Raw genomic sequence first — 17,156 nt, forward strand, 5'->3', positions numbered from 1 at the left:
TCAAAATTTTACATGCTATAGACACTCTACATGCTATAGACACTCTACATGCTATAGACATTGCTCAAAAAAATAAAGAGAACACTAAAATAACACATCCTAGATCTGAATGAATGAAATATTCTTATTAAATACTTTTTTCTTTACATAGTTGAATGTGCTGACAACAAAATCACACAAAAATGATCAATGGAAATCAAATTTATCAACTCCATAGAGGTCTGGATTTGGAGTCACACTCAAAATTAAAGTGGACAACCACACTACAGGCTGATCCAACTTTGATGTAATGTCCTTAAAACAAGTCAAAATGAGGCTCAGTAGTGTGTGTGGCCTCCACGTGCTCAGTGTAAACCTGCTTTCATCTGTGAAGAGCACAGGGCGCCAGTGGCGAATTTGCCAATCTTGGTGTACTCTGGCAAATACCAGACGTACTGCACGGTGTTGGGCTGTAAGCACAACCCCCACCTGTGGACGTCGGGCCCTCATACCACCCTCATGGAGTCTGTTTCTGACCGTTTGAGCAGACACATGCACATTTGTGATACAAATGATACAAAACCAGTTTTTATTTTATTTATTTTTTACAATGATGATTTGTCTTTATAATGTATAAAACGTTGCTCCAACTCATCCACTATGGATGTAATGTCCCCTCTATGGAAGGCAGAAAGATGCTTCATCTATTCAGTTTATTCACATAGTTTATTGAGATTTAAGTTGACCGAGAACAAACATACACGATGATAAAATAACGACGGTACATCGATCAACAGCAAGACATTGTCACCACAGCTGTTTTGTATCCGGCAGTAAGAAAGGAGGTACAGAGTGAAACCATGGAAACCAACAGGAGAACAACAACAACAACAAGGAGTCCGTCCAAAATGGCCTCCTATCCCCTGTAGTGTGAACTACATCTAACCAGCGCTCTATGGGCTCACTATATAGGGATTAATTTGGGGTGTACCCCCACTGCAGAAAACATGAGGACTGTGTAGATATTAACAGTGTTAGCCTCCCAACAGAAAACATGAGGACTGTGTAGATATTAACAGTGTAAGCCTCCCAACAGAAAACATGAGGACTGTGAAGATATACTCAATATATGCCTCCCAACAGAGATGAATCGTTTATAATCATGCAGTATACTGTACACCTCCCAACAGAAAAAAACATTTTACAATAATATATCAACTCAATCATATCCATTCCTACACACGAAGTCAAAATGCCCTTCAATTCATTTCCCTTCATAATAATGTAACTTTATATTTACACATAACTGGAGCAGGACAGCTGTCCGTTATAAACTGTCTCGTGAGGCAATAGTTGGAGTACAGTTTACACAAACATTATAAAAACTGTACAACAACTATTCAGTCACAATTGAGTTCAGTAAAGATGGGACGAGTAACAGAAAAGGATTGTGACTGTCCTCGGTGCAACAGGTGTGTTTACAATCAAACCTAGAGTTGTGACTGTCCAACAGGTGTGTTTACAGTCAAACCTAGAGTTGTGACTGTCCAACAGGTGTGTTTACAGTCAAACCTAGAGTTGTGACTGTCCAACAGGTGTGTTTACAGTCAAACCTAGAGTTGTGACTGTCCAACAGGTGTGTTTACAGTCAAACCTAGAGTCGTGACTGTCCTCGGTACAACAGGTGTGTTTACAATCAAACCTAGAGTTGTGACTGTCCTCGGTACAACAGGTGTGTTTACAGTCAAACCTAGAGTTGTGACTGTCCAACAGGTGTGTTTACAGTCAAACCTAGAGTCGTGACTGTCCTCGGTACAACAGGTGTGTTTACAGTCAAACCTAGAGTTGTGACTGTCCAACAGGTGTGTTTACAATCAAACCTAGAGTTGTGACTGTCCTCGGTACAACAGGTGTGTTTACAGTCAAACCTAGAGTTGTGACTGTCCAACAGGTGTGTTTACAGTCAAACCTAGAGTTGTGACTGTCCAACAGGTGTGTTTACAGTCAAACCTAGAGTTGTGACTGTCCAACAGGTGTGTTTACAATCAAACCTAGAGTTGTGACTGTCCTCGGTCCAACAGGTGTGTTTACAGTCAAACCTAGAGTTGTGACTGTCCAACAGGTGTGTTTACAATCAAACCTAGAGTACCGATGACCTGCACACAATATGCTGCTTTGTGGAATTCAGGAAACCACGAGTGTCATTTCCTGAAAGAAGATGAAACGCAGTGAAAATATATTTTTTTTTACATACCCCTTTGAAGACAATGATCTCAGAAAATACATTACTTTGCAACAGCCAACAGATTTCACAACTTTACCGTCTACACACGCTTTACAATGTACACAGATATTCAGATGTTTCTTTTTGTTTGATTTTTATTACAGAAATAATTTGATTATCAAACGTATAATAATCTACTTTGTAGATAAGAAAGTGCAACACTGCAGTGTCAGAAAAATGTTCAGGTGGACATCCTGTAGAGACCACGAGAGACCAGTAGAAACCCATAGAAACCACTAGAGACCACTAAAAACCCATAGAAACCACTAGAGACCAGTAGAGACCACTAGAGACCAGTAGAGACCTATAGAAACCACTAGAGACCACTAGAGACCACTAAAAACCCATAGAAACCACTAGAGACCAGTAGAAACCACTAGAGACCAGTAGAAACCACTAGAGACCAGTAGAAACCACTAGAGACCACTAGAGACCAGTAGAGACCACTAGAGACCAGTAGAAACCACTAGAGACCACTAGAGACCAGTAGAGACCACTAGAGACCAGTAGAAACCCATAGAAACCACTAGAGACCAGTAGAAACCACTACAGACCAGTAGAAACCACTACAGACCACTAGAGACCACTAGAAACCACTAGAAACCACTAGAGACCACTAGAGACCAGTAGAATCACAATGGTGGAATCAAACAGGGACTCTTCCCTTCGATGGAACCCAGGCTTAGCGAAATTAACATGAACCTGTTGTATACTATTATATTAACGTTAGCATCTGCAAATACACTGAACACCGGAGACAAAAAACAGACAACACAACCAGCCTTTTTCCCTTTTACAAAATAGCCTTCATTTTTAACAGCAAATATTACACAAACATCCACAGAGATAGAACCACATCTGTCCGCTGGTAGGGAGACTTTTCCCTGCTCTACCAGGAAAGGTTGTCATTAAAATGGCTGCCGGTCAGCAGTACAGGAGGAGGGGGGAAGATATTAGTGCTTAACTACGACGAGTTTCAAAATGGCTGCCGGTCAGCAGTACAGGAGGAGGGGGAAGATATTAGTGTTTAACTACGACGAGTTCCATTTAAAGGCTTTTTAGAACTCACTATTACAATATGGCAGAAGCTTAGGTGAGAGCTGTGTCTCGATGGCCCAGAGGTTTTTTGGTTTATTACACTGCGCAGGCCCCTTCTCCATCCCTCCCTCTTTTCCCCTCAACCCAGGCCCCCTCTCCCCCCCTCTTCTTCCTCCCTCCCCTGACATGCCAATAAAATCTAAAACAGAGATTTCACAAGGCCTACATCAGAACAGCCCACCACACACAATAGTCCTTCATATCAACCACAGTAATTGTCTTAACAAGAAATTACACACAAAAATAAAAAAAATTAAGAAATCTATTTTCATCAGCTTACAGCGCATTGTGTTAGCCTATCACGCGCTCACTACAGACGGTTAGCCTATCACACACTCACTACAGACGGTTAGCCTATCACACACTCACTACAGACGTATCACTTCCTGGTTTAAGAGTTACATACTTCACCTTCTACATAGTGGGATATCTACATAGTATAACTTGACATTTTTTACATTAGAATATCAACACACCGAGTATACAAAACATTAAGAACACCTAGTATACAAAACGTTAAGAACACCTTCCTAATATAGTGACACCGCCATCCTTTTTGCCCTCGGAACGGCCTCAACGTGACAGAACGGCCTCAACGTGACAGAACGGCCTCAACGTGACAGAACGGCCTCAACGTGACAGAACGGCCTCAACGTGACAGAACGGCCTCAACGTGACAGAACGGCCTCAACGTGACAGAACGGCCTCAACGTGACGGAACGGCCTCAACGTGACGGAACGGCCTCAACGTGACGGAACGGCCTCAACGTGACGGAACGGCCTCAACGTGACGGAACGGCCTCAACGTGACAGAACGGCCTCAACGTGACAGAACGGCCTCAACGTGACAGAACGGCCTCAACGTGACAGAACGGCCTCAACGTGTCTGGGCGTGGACTCTACAAGGTGTTGAAAGCGTTTCACAGGGTTGCTGGCCCATGTTGCACTCCAGTGCTTCCCACAGTTGTGTCAAGTTGGCTGGATGTCCTTTGGTAGGTGGACCATTCTTGATACACATGGGAAACTGTTGAGTGTGAAAAACCCAGCAGCGTTGCAGTTCTTCACACAAACCGGTGCGCCTGGCACCTACAACCATATCCTGTTCAAAGACACTTAAATATTTTGTCTTGCCCATTCACCCTCTGATTGGCACACAAATACAATCCATGTCTCAATTGTCAAGGCTTAAAAATCCTTCTTTAACCCGTCTCCTCCCTCTACACTGATTAAAGTGGATTTAACAAGTGTGCCCACAATGGCACCCTATTCCCTATATAGCTCACTACTTTAGACCAGAGCCCATAGACCTCCAAAGTACTGCACTATATGGGGAATAGGGTGCCATTTGAGACCTTCACACAGTATTCTCTAACCCAGTAGAGTGTCTAGAGTCCAGTATGTTTCCTTCTCTAGTAAAGAGCGGGGTCGTTGTAGGAGCTGGAGGAAGGGAAGGTGGGACAGGGTTTGTTCCAAGGCAGTGTTCCAGAGTAGTCTGCTGTAGGGAGGCTCAGGGTGCTGGAGCTCTTCAGATGGTTCTTCACGCCCCAGGACAGGAAGGAGCCCTTCTTGGTCACCTTGCGGCCCTTGGGGCTCTTGTCGTCGTCGAATGCCAGGCAGATCATGGAGTAGGTCTTAGATATACCTCCGCAGTACGTGGCACTCTTAGTGGGCTGAGGGGAGGAAGATGAGGGAGGGAGGGAGGGAGGTGAGAGAGGAGGGGAGGGAGAGAGGTGAGACAGGAGGGGATGGAGGAAGATGAGGAAGAGAGGGAGAGAGGTGGGAGGGGAGGGAGAGAGGAGGGAGGGGAGGGAGAGAGGAGGGAGGGGAGGAAGATGAGGGAGGGAGAGAGAAGAAGGAGAGGAAGAGAGGTGAGAGAAGAGGGGAGGGAGGAAGATGAGGAAGAGAGAGAGAGGAGGGAGGGAGAGAGGTAGGAGGGGAGGGAGAGACGAGGGGAGGGATGAGAGGTGGGGAGGGATGAGAGGTAAGAGGGGAGGGAGAGAGGTGGGAGGGGAGGGAGAGACGAGGGGAGGGATGAGAGGTGGGAGGGGAGGGAGAGAGGTGGGGAGGGATGAGAAGTGAGAAGGGAGGGAGAGAGGTGGGAGGGGAGGGAGAGAGGTCAGACAGGAGGGGAAGGAGGAAGATGAGGAAGAGAGAGAAGGAGAGGGAGAGAGGAGGGGAGGGAGAGAGGCTATTACTACAGGTAAAGGCTAAACATTTCTCATTTCTACTTAAATGAATTAAACTGTATGAGTTTTAAAAATATTCCCCACAAAAATCAGGGTATTGACACATAATATAAAACACTTCCTGCAGTAGTTATCCATTTGACTAAATGAAAAAAAGAGCACATTCAGCTTGTAATCGAGAGCTGAGAGAGAGAGGCACTCCTCATCGAGAGCTGAGAGAGAGAGGCACTCCTCATCGAGAGCTGAGAGAGAGAGGCACTGCTCATCGAGAGCTGAGAGAGAGAGGCACTCCTCATCGAGAGCTGAGAGAGAGAGGCACTCCTCATCGAAAGCTGAGAGAGAGAGGCACTCCTCATCGAGAGCTGAGAGAGAGAGGCACTCCTCATCGAGAGCTGAGAGAGAGAGAGATCCTCATCGAGAGCTGAGAGAGAGAGGCACTCCTCATCGAGAGCTGAGAGAGAGGCACTCCTCATCGAGAGCTGAGAGAGAGAGGCACTCCTCATCGAGAGCTGAGAGAGAGAGGCACTCCTCATCGAGAGCTGAGAGAGAGAGGCACTCCTCATCGAGAGCTGAGAGAGAGAGGCACTCCTCATCGAGAGCTGAGAGAGAGAAAGATCCTCATCGAGAGCTGAGAGAGAGAAAGATCCTCATCGAGAGCTGAGAGAGAGAGGCACTCCTCATCGAGAGCTGAGAGAGAAAGGGACTCCTCATCGAGAGCTGAGAGAGAAAGGGACTCCTCATCGAGAGCTGAGAGAGAGAGGCACTCCTCATCGAGAGCTGAGAGAGAGAGGCACTCCTCATCGAGAGCTGAGAGAGAGAGGCACTCCTCATCGAGAGCTGAGAGAGAGAGGCACTCCTCATCGAGAGCTGAGAGAGAGAGGCACTCCTCATCGAGAGCTGAGAGAGAGAGGCACTCCTCATCGAGAGCTGAGAGAGAGAGGCACTCCTCATCGAGAGCTGAGAGAGAGAGGCACTCCTCATCGAGAGCTGAGAGAGAGAGGCACTCCTCATCGAGAGCTGAGAGAGAGAGGCACTCCTCATCGAGAGCTGAGAGAGAGAGGCACTCCTCATCGAGAGCTGAGAGAGAGAGGCACTCCTCATCGAGAGCTGAGAGAGAGGGACTCCTCATCGAGAGCTGAGAGAGAAAGGGACTCCTCATCGAGAGCTGAGAGAGAGAGGCACTCCTCATCGAGAGCTGAGAGAGAGAGGCACTCCTCATCGAGAGCTGAGAGAGAGAGGCACTCCTCATCGAGAGCTGAGAGAGAGAGGCACTCCTCATCGAGAGCTGAGAGAGAGAGAGGCACTCCTCATCGAGAGCTGAGAGAGAGAGGCACTCCTCATCGAGAGCTGAGAGAGAGAGAGGACTCCTCATCGAGAGCTGAGAGAGAGAGAGGGACTCCTCATCGAGAGCTGAGAGAGAGAGATCCTCATCGAGAGCTGAGAGAGAGAGATCCTCATCGAGAGCTGAGAGAGAGATCCTCATCGAGAGCTGAGAGAGAGATCCTCATCGAGAGCTGAGAGAGAGAGAGATCCTCATCGAGAGCTGAGAGAGAGAGGCACTCCTCATCGAGAGCTGAGAGAGAGAGAGATCCTCATCGAGAGCTGAGAGAGAGAGAGATCCTCATCGAGAGCTGAGAGAGAGAGAGATCCTCATCGAGAGCTGAGAGAGAGAGAGATCCTCATCGAGAGCTGAGAGAGAGAGGCACTCCTCATCGAGAGCTGAGAGAGAGAGAGATCCTCATCGAGAGCTGAGAGAGAGAGAGATCCTCATCGAGAGCTGAGAGAGAGAGAGATCCTCATCGAGAGCTGAGAGGGAGAGAGATCCTCATCGAGAGCTGAGAGAGAGAGAGATCCTCATCGAGAGCTGAGAGAGAGAGATCCTCATCGAGAGCTGAGAGAGAGAGATCCTCATCGAGAGCTGAGAGAGAGAGAGATCCTCATCGAGAGCTGAGAGCGAGGGAGATCCTCATCGAGAGCTGAGAGAGAGGGAGATCCTCATCGAGAGCTGAGAGAGAGAGGCACTCCTCATCGAGAGCTGAGAGAGAGAGGCACTCCTCATCGAGAGCTGAGAGAGAGAGGGACTCCTCATCGAGAGCTGAGAGAGAGAGGGACTCCTCATCGAGAGCTGAGAGAGAGAGATCCTCATCGAGAGCTGAGAGAGAGAGATCCTCATCGAGAGCTGAGAGAGAGAGGAGATCCTCATCGAGAGCTGAGAGAGAGATCCTCATCGAGAGCTGAGAGAGAGAGATCCTCATCGAGAGCTGAGAGAGAGAGAGATCCTCATCGAGAGCTGAGAGAGAGAGATCCTCATCGAGAGCTGAGAGAGAGATCCTCATCGAGAGCTGAGAGAGAGGGAGATCCTCATCGAGAGCTGAGAGAGAGGGAGATCCTCATCGAGAGCTGAGAGAGAGAGGCACTCCTCATCGAGAGCTGAGAGAGAGAGGCACTCCTCATCGAGAGCTGAGAGAGAGAGGGACTCCTCATCGAGAGCTGAGAGAGAGAGGGACTCCTCATCGAGAGCTGAGAGAGAGAGGCGATCCTCATCGAGAGCTGAGAGAGAGAGGCACTCCTCATCGAGAGCTGAGAGAGAGAGGCGATCCTCATCGAGAGCTGAGAGAGAGAGGCACTCCTCATCGAGAGCTGAGAGAGAGAGGCGATCCTCATCGAGAGCTGAGAGAGAGAGGGACTCCTCATCGAGAGCTGAGAGAGAGAGGCAATCCTCATCGAGAGCTGAGAGAGAGGCACTCCTCATCGAGAGCTGAGAGAGAGAGAGATCCTCCTCATCGAGAGCTGAGAGAGAGAGGCACTCCTCATCGAGAGCTGAGAGAGAGAGGCACTCCTCATCGAGAGCTGAGAGAGAGAGGCACTCCTCATCGAGAGCTGAGAGAGAGAGGCACTCCTCATCGAGAGCTGAGAGAGAGGGAGATCCTCATCGAGAGCTGAGAGAGAGAGGCACTCCTCATCGAGAGCTGAGAGAGAGAGGCTCCTCATCGAGAGCTGAGAGAGAGAGGCACTCCTCATCGAGAGCTGAGAGAGAGAGGCACTCCTCATCGAGAGCTGAGAGAGAGGCACTCCTCATCGAGAGCTGAGAGAGAGAGGCACTCCTCATCGAGAGCTGAGAGAGAGAGGCACTCCTCATCGAGAGCTGAGAGAGAGAGGCACTCCTCATCGAGAGCTGAGAGAGAGAGGCACTCCTCATCGAGAGCTGAGAGAGAGAGGCACTCCTCATCGAGAGCTGAGAGAGAGAGGCACTCCTCATCGAGAGCTGAGAGAGAGAGAGGGACTCCTCATCGAGAGCTGAGAGAGAGAGAGATCCTCATCGAGAGCTGAGAGAGAGAGAGATCCTCATCGAGAGCTGAGAGAGAGAGAGATCCTCATCGAGAGCTGAGAGAGAGAGATCCTCATCGAGAGCTGAGAGAGAGAGAGATCCTCATCGAGAGCTGAGAGAGAGAGGCACTCCTCATCGAGAGCTGAGAGAGAGAGATCCTCATCGAGAGCTGAGAGAGAGAGAGATCCTCATCGAGAGTTGAGAGAGAGAGATCCTCATCGAGAGCTGAGAGAGAGAGAGATCCTCATCGAGAGCTGAGAGAGAGGCACTCCTCATCGAGAGCTGAGAGAGATCCTCATCGAGAGCTGAGAGAGAGAGATCCTCATCGAGAGCTGAGAGAGAGAGAGATCCTCATCGAGAGCTGAGAGGGAGAGAGATCCTCATCGAGAGCTGAGAGAGAGAGAGATCCTCATCGAGAGCTGAGAGAGAGAGATCCTCATCGAGAGCTGAGAGAGAGAGAGATCCTCATCGAGAGCTGAGAGAGAGAGAGATCCTCATCGAGAGCTGAGAGAGAGGGAGATCCTCATCGAGAGCTGAGAGAGAGGGAGATCCTCATCGAGAGCTGAGAGAGAGAGGCACTCCTCATCGAGAGCTGAGAGAGAGAGGCACTCCTCATCGAGAGCTGAGAGAGAGAGGGACTCCTCATCGAGAGCTGAGAGAGAGAGGGACTCCTCATCGAGAGCTGAGAGAGAGAGATCCTCATCGAGAGCTGAGAGAGAGAGATCCTCATCGAGAGCTGAGAGAGAGAGGAGATCCTCATCGAGAGCTGAGAGAGAGATCCTCATCGAGAGCTGAGAGAGAGAGAGATCCTCATCGAGAGCTGAGAGAGAGATCCTCATCGAGAGCTGAGAGAGATCCTCATCGAGAGCTGAGAGAGAGGGAGATCCTCATCGAGAGCTGAGAGAGAGGAGATCCTCATCGAGAGCTGAGAGAGAGGCACTCCTCATCGAGAGCTGAGAGAGAGAGGCACTCCTCATCGAGAGCTGAGAGAGAGGGACTCCTCATCGAGAGCTGAGAGAGGGGACTCCTCATCGAGAGCTGAGAGAGAGAGGCGATCCTCATCGAGAGCTGAGAGAGAGAGGCACTCCTCATCGAGAGCTGAGAGAGAGAGGCGATCCTCATCGAGAGCTGAGAGAGAGAGGGACTCCTCATCGAGAGCTGAGAGAGAGAGGCAATCCTCATCGAGAGCTGAGAGAGGCACTCCTCATCGAGAGCTGAGAGAGAGAGAGATCCTCCTCATCGAGAGCTGAGAGAGAGAGGCACTCCTCATCGAGAGCTGAGAGAGAGGGACTCCTCATCGAGAGCTGAGAGAGAGAGGCACTCCTCATCGAGAGCTGAGAGAGAGAGCACTCCTCATCGAGCTGAGAGAGAGAGGGAGATCCTCATCGAGAGCTGAGAGAGAGAGGCACTCCTCATCGAGAGCTGAGAGAGAGGCTCCTCATCGAGAGCTGAGAGAGAGAGGCACTCCTCATCGAGAGCTGAGAGAGAGAGGCACTCCTCATCGAGAGCTGAGAGAGAGAGGGAGATCCTCATCGAGAGCTGAGAGAGAGAGGCACTCCTCATCGAGAGCTGAGAGAGAGAGGCTCCTCATCGAGAGCTGAGAGAGAGAGGCACTCCTCATCGAGAGCTGAGAGTTTGACAGCCCTGATAACTTAATGAGGAACACAATTTATCTGCCATCGCCTGCCGGTCCAGGCTTCCTCAGGAGCCAACAAGAACCGTCCAGGCTTCCTCAGGAGCCAACAAGAACCGTCCAGGCTTCCTCAGGAGCCAACAAGAACCTTCCAGGCTTCCTCAGGAGCCAACAAGAACCTTCCAGGCTTCCTCAGGAGCCAACAAGAACCTTCCAGGCTTCCTCAGGAGCCAACAAGAACCTTCCAGGCTTCCTCAGGAGCCAACAAGGACCTTCCAGGCTTCCTCAGGAGCCAACAAGGACCTTCCAGGCTTCCTCAGGAGCCAACAAGGACCTTCCAGGCTTCCTCAGGAGCCAACAAGGACCTTCCAGGCTTCCTCAGGAGCCAACAAGGACCTTCCAGGCTTCCTCAGGAGCCAACAAGGACCTTCCAGGCTTCCTCAGGAGCCAACAAGGACCTTCCAGGCTTCCTCAGGAGCCAACAAGGACCTTCCAGGCTTCCCCAGGAGCCAACAAGGACCTTCCAGGCTTCCCCAGGAGCCAACAAGGACCTTCCAGGCTTCCCCAGGAGCCAACAAGGACCTTCCAGGCTTCCCCAGGAGCCAACAAGGACCTTCCAGGCTTCCCCAGGAGCCAACAAGGACCTTCCAGGCTTCCCCAGGAGCCAACAAGGACCTTCCAGGCTTCGTCAGGAGCCAACAAGGACCTTCCAGGCTTCGTCAGGAGCCAACAAGGACCTTCCAGGCTTCCTCAGGAGCCAACAAGGACCTTCCAGGCTTCCTCAGGAGCCAACAAGGACCTTCCAGGCTTCCTCAGGAGCCAACAAGGACCTTCCAGGCTTCCTCAGGAGGACCTTCCAGGCTTCCTCAGGAGCCAACAAGGACCTTCCAGGCTTCCTCAGGAGCCAACAAGGACCTTCCAGGCTTCCTCAGGAGCCAACAAGGACCTTCCAGGCTTCCTCAGGAGCCAACAAGGACCTTCCAGGCTTCCTCAGGAGCCAACAAGGACCTTCCAGGCTTCCTCAGGAGCCAACAAGGACCTTCCAGGCTTCCTCAGGAGCCAACAAGGACCTTCCAGGCTTCCTCAGGAGCCAACAAGGACCTTCCAGGCTTCCTCAGGAGCCAACAAGGACCTTCCAGGCTTCCTCAGGAGCCAACAAGGACCTTCCAGGCTTCCTCAGGAGCCAACAAGGACCTTCCAGGCTTCCTCAGGAGCCAACAAGGACCTTCCAGGCTTCCTCAGGAGCCAACAAGGACCTTCCAGGCTTCCTCAGGAGCCAACAAGGACCTTCCAGGCTTCCTCAGGAGCCAACAAGGACCTTCCAGGCTTCCTCAGGAGCCAACAAGGACCTTCCAGGCTTCCTCAGGAGCCAACAAGGACCTTCCAGGCTTCCTCAGGAGCCAACAAGGACCTTCCAGGCTTCCTCAGGAGCCAACAAGGACCTTCCAGGCTTCCTCACCTTCCAGGCTTCCTCAGGAGCCAACAAGGACCTTCCAGGCTTCCTCAGGAGCCAACAAGGACCTTCCAGGCTTCCTCAGGAGCCAACAAGGACCTTCCAGGCTTCCTCAGGAGCCAACAAGGACCTTCCAGGCTTCCTCAGGAGCCAACAAGGACCTTCCAGGCTTCCTCAGGAGCCAACAAGGACCTTCCAGGCTTCCTCAGGAGCCAACAAGGACCTTCCAGGCTTCCTCAGGAGCCAACAAGGACCTTCCAGGCTTCCTCAGGAGCCAACAAGGACCTTCCAGGCTTCCTCAGGAGCCAACAAGGACCTTCCAGGCTTCCTCAGGAGCCAACAAGGACCTTCCAGGCTTCCTCAGGAGCCAACAAGGACCTTCCAGGCTTCCTCAGGAGCCAACAAGGACCTTCCAGGCTTCCTCAGGAGCCAACAAGGACCTTCCAGGCTTCCTCAGGAGCCAACAAGGACCTTCCAGGCTTCAGGAGCCAACAAGGACCTTCCAGGCTTCCTCAGGAGCCAACAAGGACCTTCCAGGCTTCCTCAGGAGCCAACAAGGACCTTCCAGGCTTCCTCAGGAGCCAACAAGGACCTTCCAGGCTTCCTCAGGAGCCAACAAGGACCTTCCAGGCTTCCTCAGGAGCCAACAAGGACCTTCCAGGCTTCCTCAGGAGCCAACAAGGACCTTCCAGGCTTCCTCAGGAGCCAACAAGGACCTTCCAGGCTTCCTCAGGAGCCAACAAGGACCTTCCAGGCTTCCTCAGGAGCCAACAAGGACCTTCCAGGCTTCCTCAGGAGCCAATCAGAGCCAGAGGGCGGACCTTACCATGGGCAGGCCGCTGTCCATCAAGCTAACAACGCGGATGTCGATCCCGTCCTCGTCCACATCCTTCAGCAGCCGCATCACATCGCTCACTACCATCCACTTACAGTCCGCGTCTCCCACGGCAACAATGTAGTCCCCCTCTTTCAGCCCGTCGACCTGGTAACAGAGAGATGACAACATTTAGTCATGAACAACAGGTGGAAGGAGGGTTTTAACATTTCCAAAGCAACTGAAATAAAACATAAAAGTGAAATAATCAAAAATGAACAGCAAACATTACTCATGGAAGTTCCAAAAAGAATAAAGACATTTCAAATGTCATAAGTCTATTTACAGTGTTGTAACGATGTGCAAATAGTTCAAGTACAAAAGGGAAACTAAATAAAAACATCAATTTACACTAGTGTTTGTTCTGCACTGGTTGCCCGTTTCTTGTTCAGTTCTGGCATTTAGGTCGCCAGACTACTAAATGCCCCTGGAAATTATTGATTTCCCCTCTGGCATTTAGGTCGCCAGACTACTAAATGCCCCTGGAAATGATTGATTTCTCCTCTGGCATTTAGGTCGCCAGACTACTAAATGCCCCTGGAAATGATTGATTTCCCCTCTGGCATTTAGGTCGCCAGACTACTAAATGCCCCTGGAAATGATTGATTTCCCCTCTGGCATTTAGGTCGCCAGACTACTAAATGCCCCTGGAAATAATTGATTTCCCCTCTGGGATGGAGAAGCTGTCTTCATTAAAGTACTAGTGGGGGGGATACACAGTGTATTCAGAAAGTATTCAGACCCCTTGACTCGGCCAAACTGACCAATCGGGGGAGAAGGGCTTAGGGTTGTTGTCCTGTTGGAAGGTGAACCTCCGCCCCAGTCTGAGGTCCTGAGCGCTCTGGAGCAGGTTTTCATCAAGGATCTCTCTGTACTTTGCTCCGTTCAACTATCCCTTGATCCTGACTAGTCTCACAGTCCTTGTCGCTGAAAAACATCCCCACAGCATGATGCTGTCCATCAAGGGAGGTGACCAAACACCTGATGGTCACTGACAGAACTCCAGTTCCTCTGTGGAGATGGGCGAACCTTCCATAAGGACAACCATCTCTGCAGCACTCCACCAATCAGGCCTTTATAGTAGAGTGGCCAGATGGAAGCCACTCCTCAGTAAGAAAGGCACATGACCGCCCACTTGGAGTTTGCCAAAAGGCACCTAAAGGACACTGACCATGAGAAACAAGATTCTCTGGTCTGATGAAATCAAGATTGAAATCTTTGGCCTGAATGCCAAGTGTCACGTCTGGAGGAAACCTTGCACCATCCCTACGGTGAAGCATGGTGGTGGCAGCATCATGCTGTGGGGATGTTTTTCAGCAGCAGGGACTGGGAGACTAGTCAGGATCAAGGGAAGGATGAACGGAGTGAAGTACAGAGAGGTCATTGATGGAAACCTGCTCCAGATCGCTCAGGAGATCACACTGGGGTGGAGGTTCACCTTCCAACAGGACAACAACCCTAAGCACACACCCCTTCCCTCCTTGAGGCTAAATGTGCGTCAGCCTAACCCTTCCCCCCATTAGCCTAAGTGTGCGTCAGCCTAACCCTTCCCCCCATTAGCCTAAGTGTGCGTCAGCCCTAACCCTTCCCCCATTAGCCTAAGTGTCGTCGTCAGCCTAACCCTTCCCCCCATTAGCCTAAGTGTGCGTCAGCCTAACCCTTCCCCCATTAGCCTAAGTGTGCGTCAGCCTAACCTTTCCCCCATTAGCCTAAGTGTGCGTCAGCCTAACCCTTCCCCCCATTAGCCTAAGTGTGCGTCAGCCTAACCCTTCCCCCCATTAGCCTAAGTGTGGTTCAGCCTAACCCTTCCCCCCATTAGCCTAGGTGTGCGTCAGCCTAACCCTTCCCCCCATTAGCCTAGGTGTGCGTCAGCTTAACCCTTCCCCCATTAGCCTGAGTGTGCATCAGCCTAACCCTTCCCCCATTAGCCTAAGTGTGCGTCAGCCTAACCCTTCCCCCAATAGCCTAAGTGTGCGTCAGTCTAACCCTTCCCCCCCATTAGCCTAAGTGTGCGTCAGCCTAACCCTTCCCCCCAATAGCCTAAGTGTGCGTCAGCCTAACCCTTCCCCCCATTAGCCTAAGTGTGCGTCAGCCTAACCCTTCCCCCAATTAGCCTAAGTGTGCGTCAGTCTAACCCTTCCCCCCCCATTAGCCTAAGTGTCGTCAGCCTAACCTTTCCCCCCATTAGCCTAAGTGTGCGTCAGCCTAACCCTTCCCCCATTAGCCTAAGTGTGCGTCAGTCTAACCCTTCCCCCCATTAGCCTAAGTGTGCGTCAGCCTAACCCTTCCCCCCCATTAGCCTAAGTGTGCGTCAGCCTAACCCTTCCCCCCATTAGCCTAAGTGTGCGTCAGCCTAACCCTTCCCCCACATTAGCCTAAGTGTCGTCAGTCTAACCCTTCCCCCATTAGCCTAAGTGTGCTTCAGCCTAACCCCTCCCCCATTAGCCTAAGTGTCGTCAGCCTAACCCTTCCCCCCATTAGCCTAAGTGTGCGTCAGCCTAACCCTTCCCCCATTAGCCTAAGTGTGCGTCAGCCTAACCCTTCCCCCCATTAGCCTAGTGTGCGTCAGCCTAACCCTTCCCACCATTAGCCTAAGTGTGCGTCAGCCTAACCCCTTCCCCCATTAGCCTAAGTGTTCGTCAGCCTAACCCTTCCCCCCATTAGCCTAAGTGTCGTCAGCCTAACCCTTCCCCCCATTAGTCTAGTGTGCGTCAGCCTAACCCTTCCCCACCATTAGCCTAAGTGTGCGTCAGCCTAACCCTTCCCCCATTAGCCTAGTGTGCGTCAGCCTAACCCTTCCCCACCATTAGCCTAAGTGTGCGTCAGCCTAACTCTTCCCCCCATTAGCCTGAGTGTGCGTCAGCCTAACCCTTCCCCCCCATTAGCCTAGTGTGCGTCAGCCTAACTCTTCCCCCCATTAGCCTAAGTGTGCGTCAGCCTAACCCTTCCCCCCATTAGCCTAAGTGTGCGTCAGCTAACCCTTCCCCCCATTAGCCTAGTGTGCGTCAGCCTAACCCTTCCCCCCCATTAGCCTAGTGTGCGTCAGCCTAACCCTTCCCCCCAGTAACCAGTAGTATAGCAGACTCACAGCGGCAGGGCAGAGAGGGTCCAGGGAGGTAACCTGTACAGGTACTGGGTCTCCTCTCAGGGTGAAGCCCAGGTCTCTGTCCTCCAGTCTCAGCCTGACGGTACGAGGAGCTGTCCAGCGTTGCTTAGCAGAGAACACTGACAGAGGACCCTGGAGGGGGAGGGGCAGGATGTTGTGAAAACTTACCATGGACACCCCAAATCTTGATTGGGATGCACACTGTCAGTCATAAAGGACCTGGTCAGAGGGCACTATGGAGCCTGGTCTAAGGTAGGGCACTATGGAGCCTGGTCTAAGGTAGGGAACTATGGAGCCTGGTCTAAAGTAGGGCACTATGGAGCCTGGTCTAAGGTAGGGCACTATGGAGCCTGGTCTAAGGTAGGGCACTATGGAGCCTGGTCTAAGGTAGGGAACTATGGAGCCTGGTCTAAAGTAGGGTACTATGGAGCCTGGTCTAAGGTAGGGCACTATGGAGCCTGGTCAGAGGTAGGGCACTATGGAGCCTGGTCTAAGGTAGGGCAGTATGGAGCCTGGTCTAAGTTAGGGTACTATGGAGCCTGGTCTAAGGTAGGGCACTATGGAGCCTGGTCTAAGGTAGGGCACTATGGAGCCTGGTCTAAGGTAGGGCACTATGGAGCCTGGTCTAAGGTAGGGCACTATGGAGCCTGGTCTAAGTTAGGGCACTATGGAGCCTGGTCTAAGGTAGGGCACTATGGAGCCTGGTCTAAGGTAGGGCACTATGGAGCCTGGTCTAAGGTAGGGCACTATGGAGCCTGGTCTAAGGTAGGGCACTATGGAGCCTGGTCTAAAGTAGGGCACTATGGAGCCTGGTCTAAGGTAGGGCACTATGGAGCCTGGTCTAAGGTAGGGCACTATGGAGCCTGGTCTAAGGTAGGGCACTATGGAGCTGGTCAGAGGGAGCCTGGTCTAAGGTAGGGCACTATGGAGCCTGGTCTAAGGTAGGGCACTATGGAGCCTGGTCTAAGGTAGGGCACTATGGAGCCTGGTTTAAGGTAGGGTACTATGGAGCCTGGTCTAAGGTAGGGCACTATGGAGCCTGGTCTAATGTAGGGCACTATGGAGCCTGGTCTAAGGTAGGGTACTATGGAGCCTGGTCTAAGGTAGGGCACTATGGAGCCTGGTCAGAGGGCACTATGGAGCCTGGTCTAAGGTAGGGTACTATGGAGCCTGGTCTAAGGTAGGGCACTATGGAGCCTGGTCTAAGGTAGGGCA

At 51.4% G+C, this 17,156-nt stretch overlaps 1 protein-coding gene across 5 annotated transcripts in view; it reads right to left on the bottom strand.

Annotated features, from left to right (window-relative positions):
• Positions 1 to 686: 686 nt before the first annotated feature.
• The window catches only part of LOC135554798 (rhophilin-2-like), a 91,925-nt gene continuing 75,455 nt past the window's right edge, over positions 687 to 17,156 (bottom strand). For 2 of the 5 annotated variants that reach the window (XM_064987269.1, XM_064987239.1), the window contains exons 13-17: positions 15,924 to 16,073; positions 12,788 to 12,943; positions 2,031 to 5,031; positions 1,860 to 1,907; positions 687 to 1,818 (exon numbers count right to left, since the gene is read on the bottom strand). In XM_064987269.1, the coding sequence (XP_064843341.1) occupies positions 4,771 to 5,031; positions 12,788 to 12,943; positions 15,924 to 16,073 (567 nt within the window). In that variant the 3' untranslated portion in view covers positions 687 to 1,818; positions 1,860 to 1,907; positions 2,031 to 4,770. The remainder of the gene's footprint in view (positions 1,819 to 1,859; positions 1,908 to 2,030; positions 5,032 to 12,787; positions 12,944 to 15,923; positions 16,074 to 17,156) is intronic. The other 3 variants (XM_064987246.1, XM_064987262.1, XM_064987254.1) reach the window with 3 other exon arrangements.

The sequence above is a fragment of the Oncorhynchus masou genome, chromosome 2 (assembly GCF_036934945.1).
Source record: "Oncorhynchus masou masou isolate Uvic2021 chromosome 2, UVic_Omas_1.1, whole genome shotgun sequence".
In the NCBI taxonomy this organism is placed as follows: domain Eukaryota; kingdom Metazoa; phylum Chordata; class Actinopteri; order Salmoniformes; family Salmonidae; genus Oncorhynchus; species Oncorhynchus masou.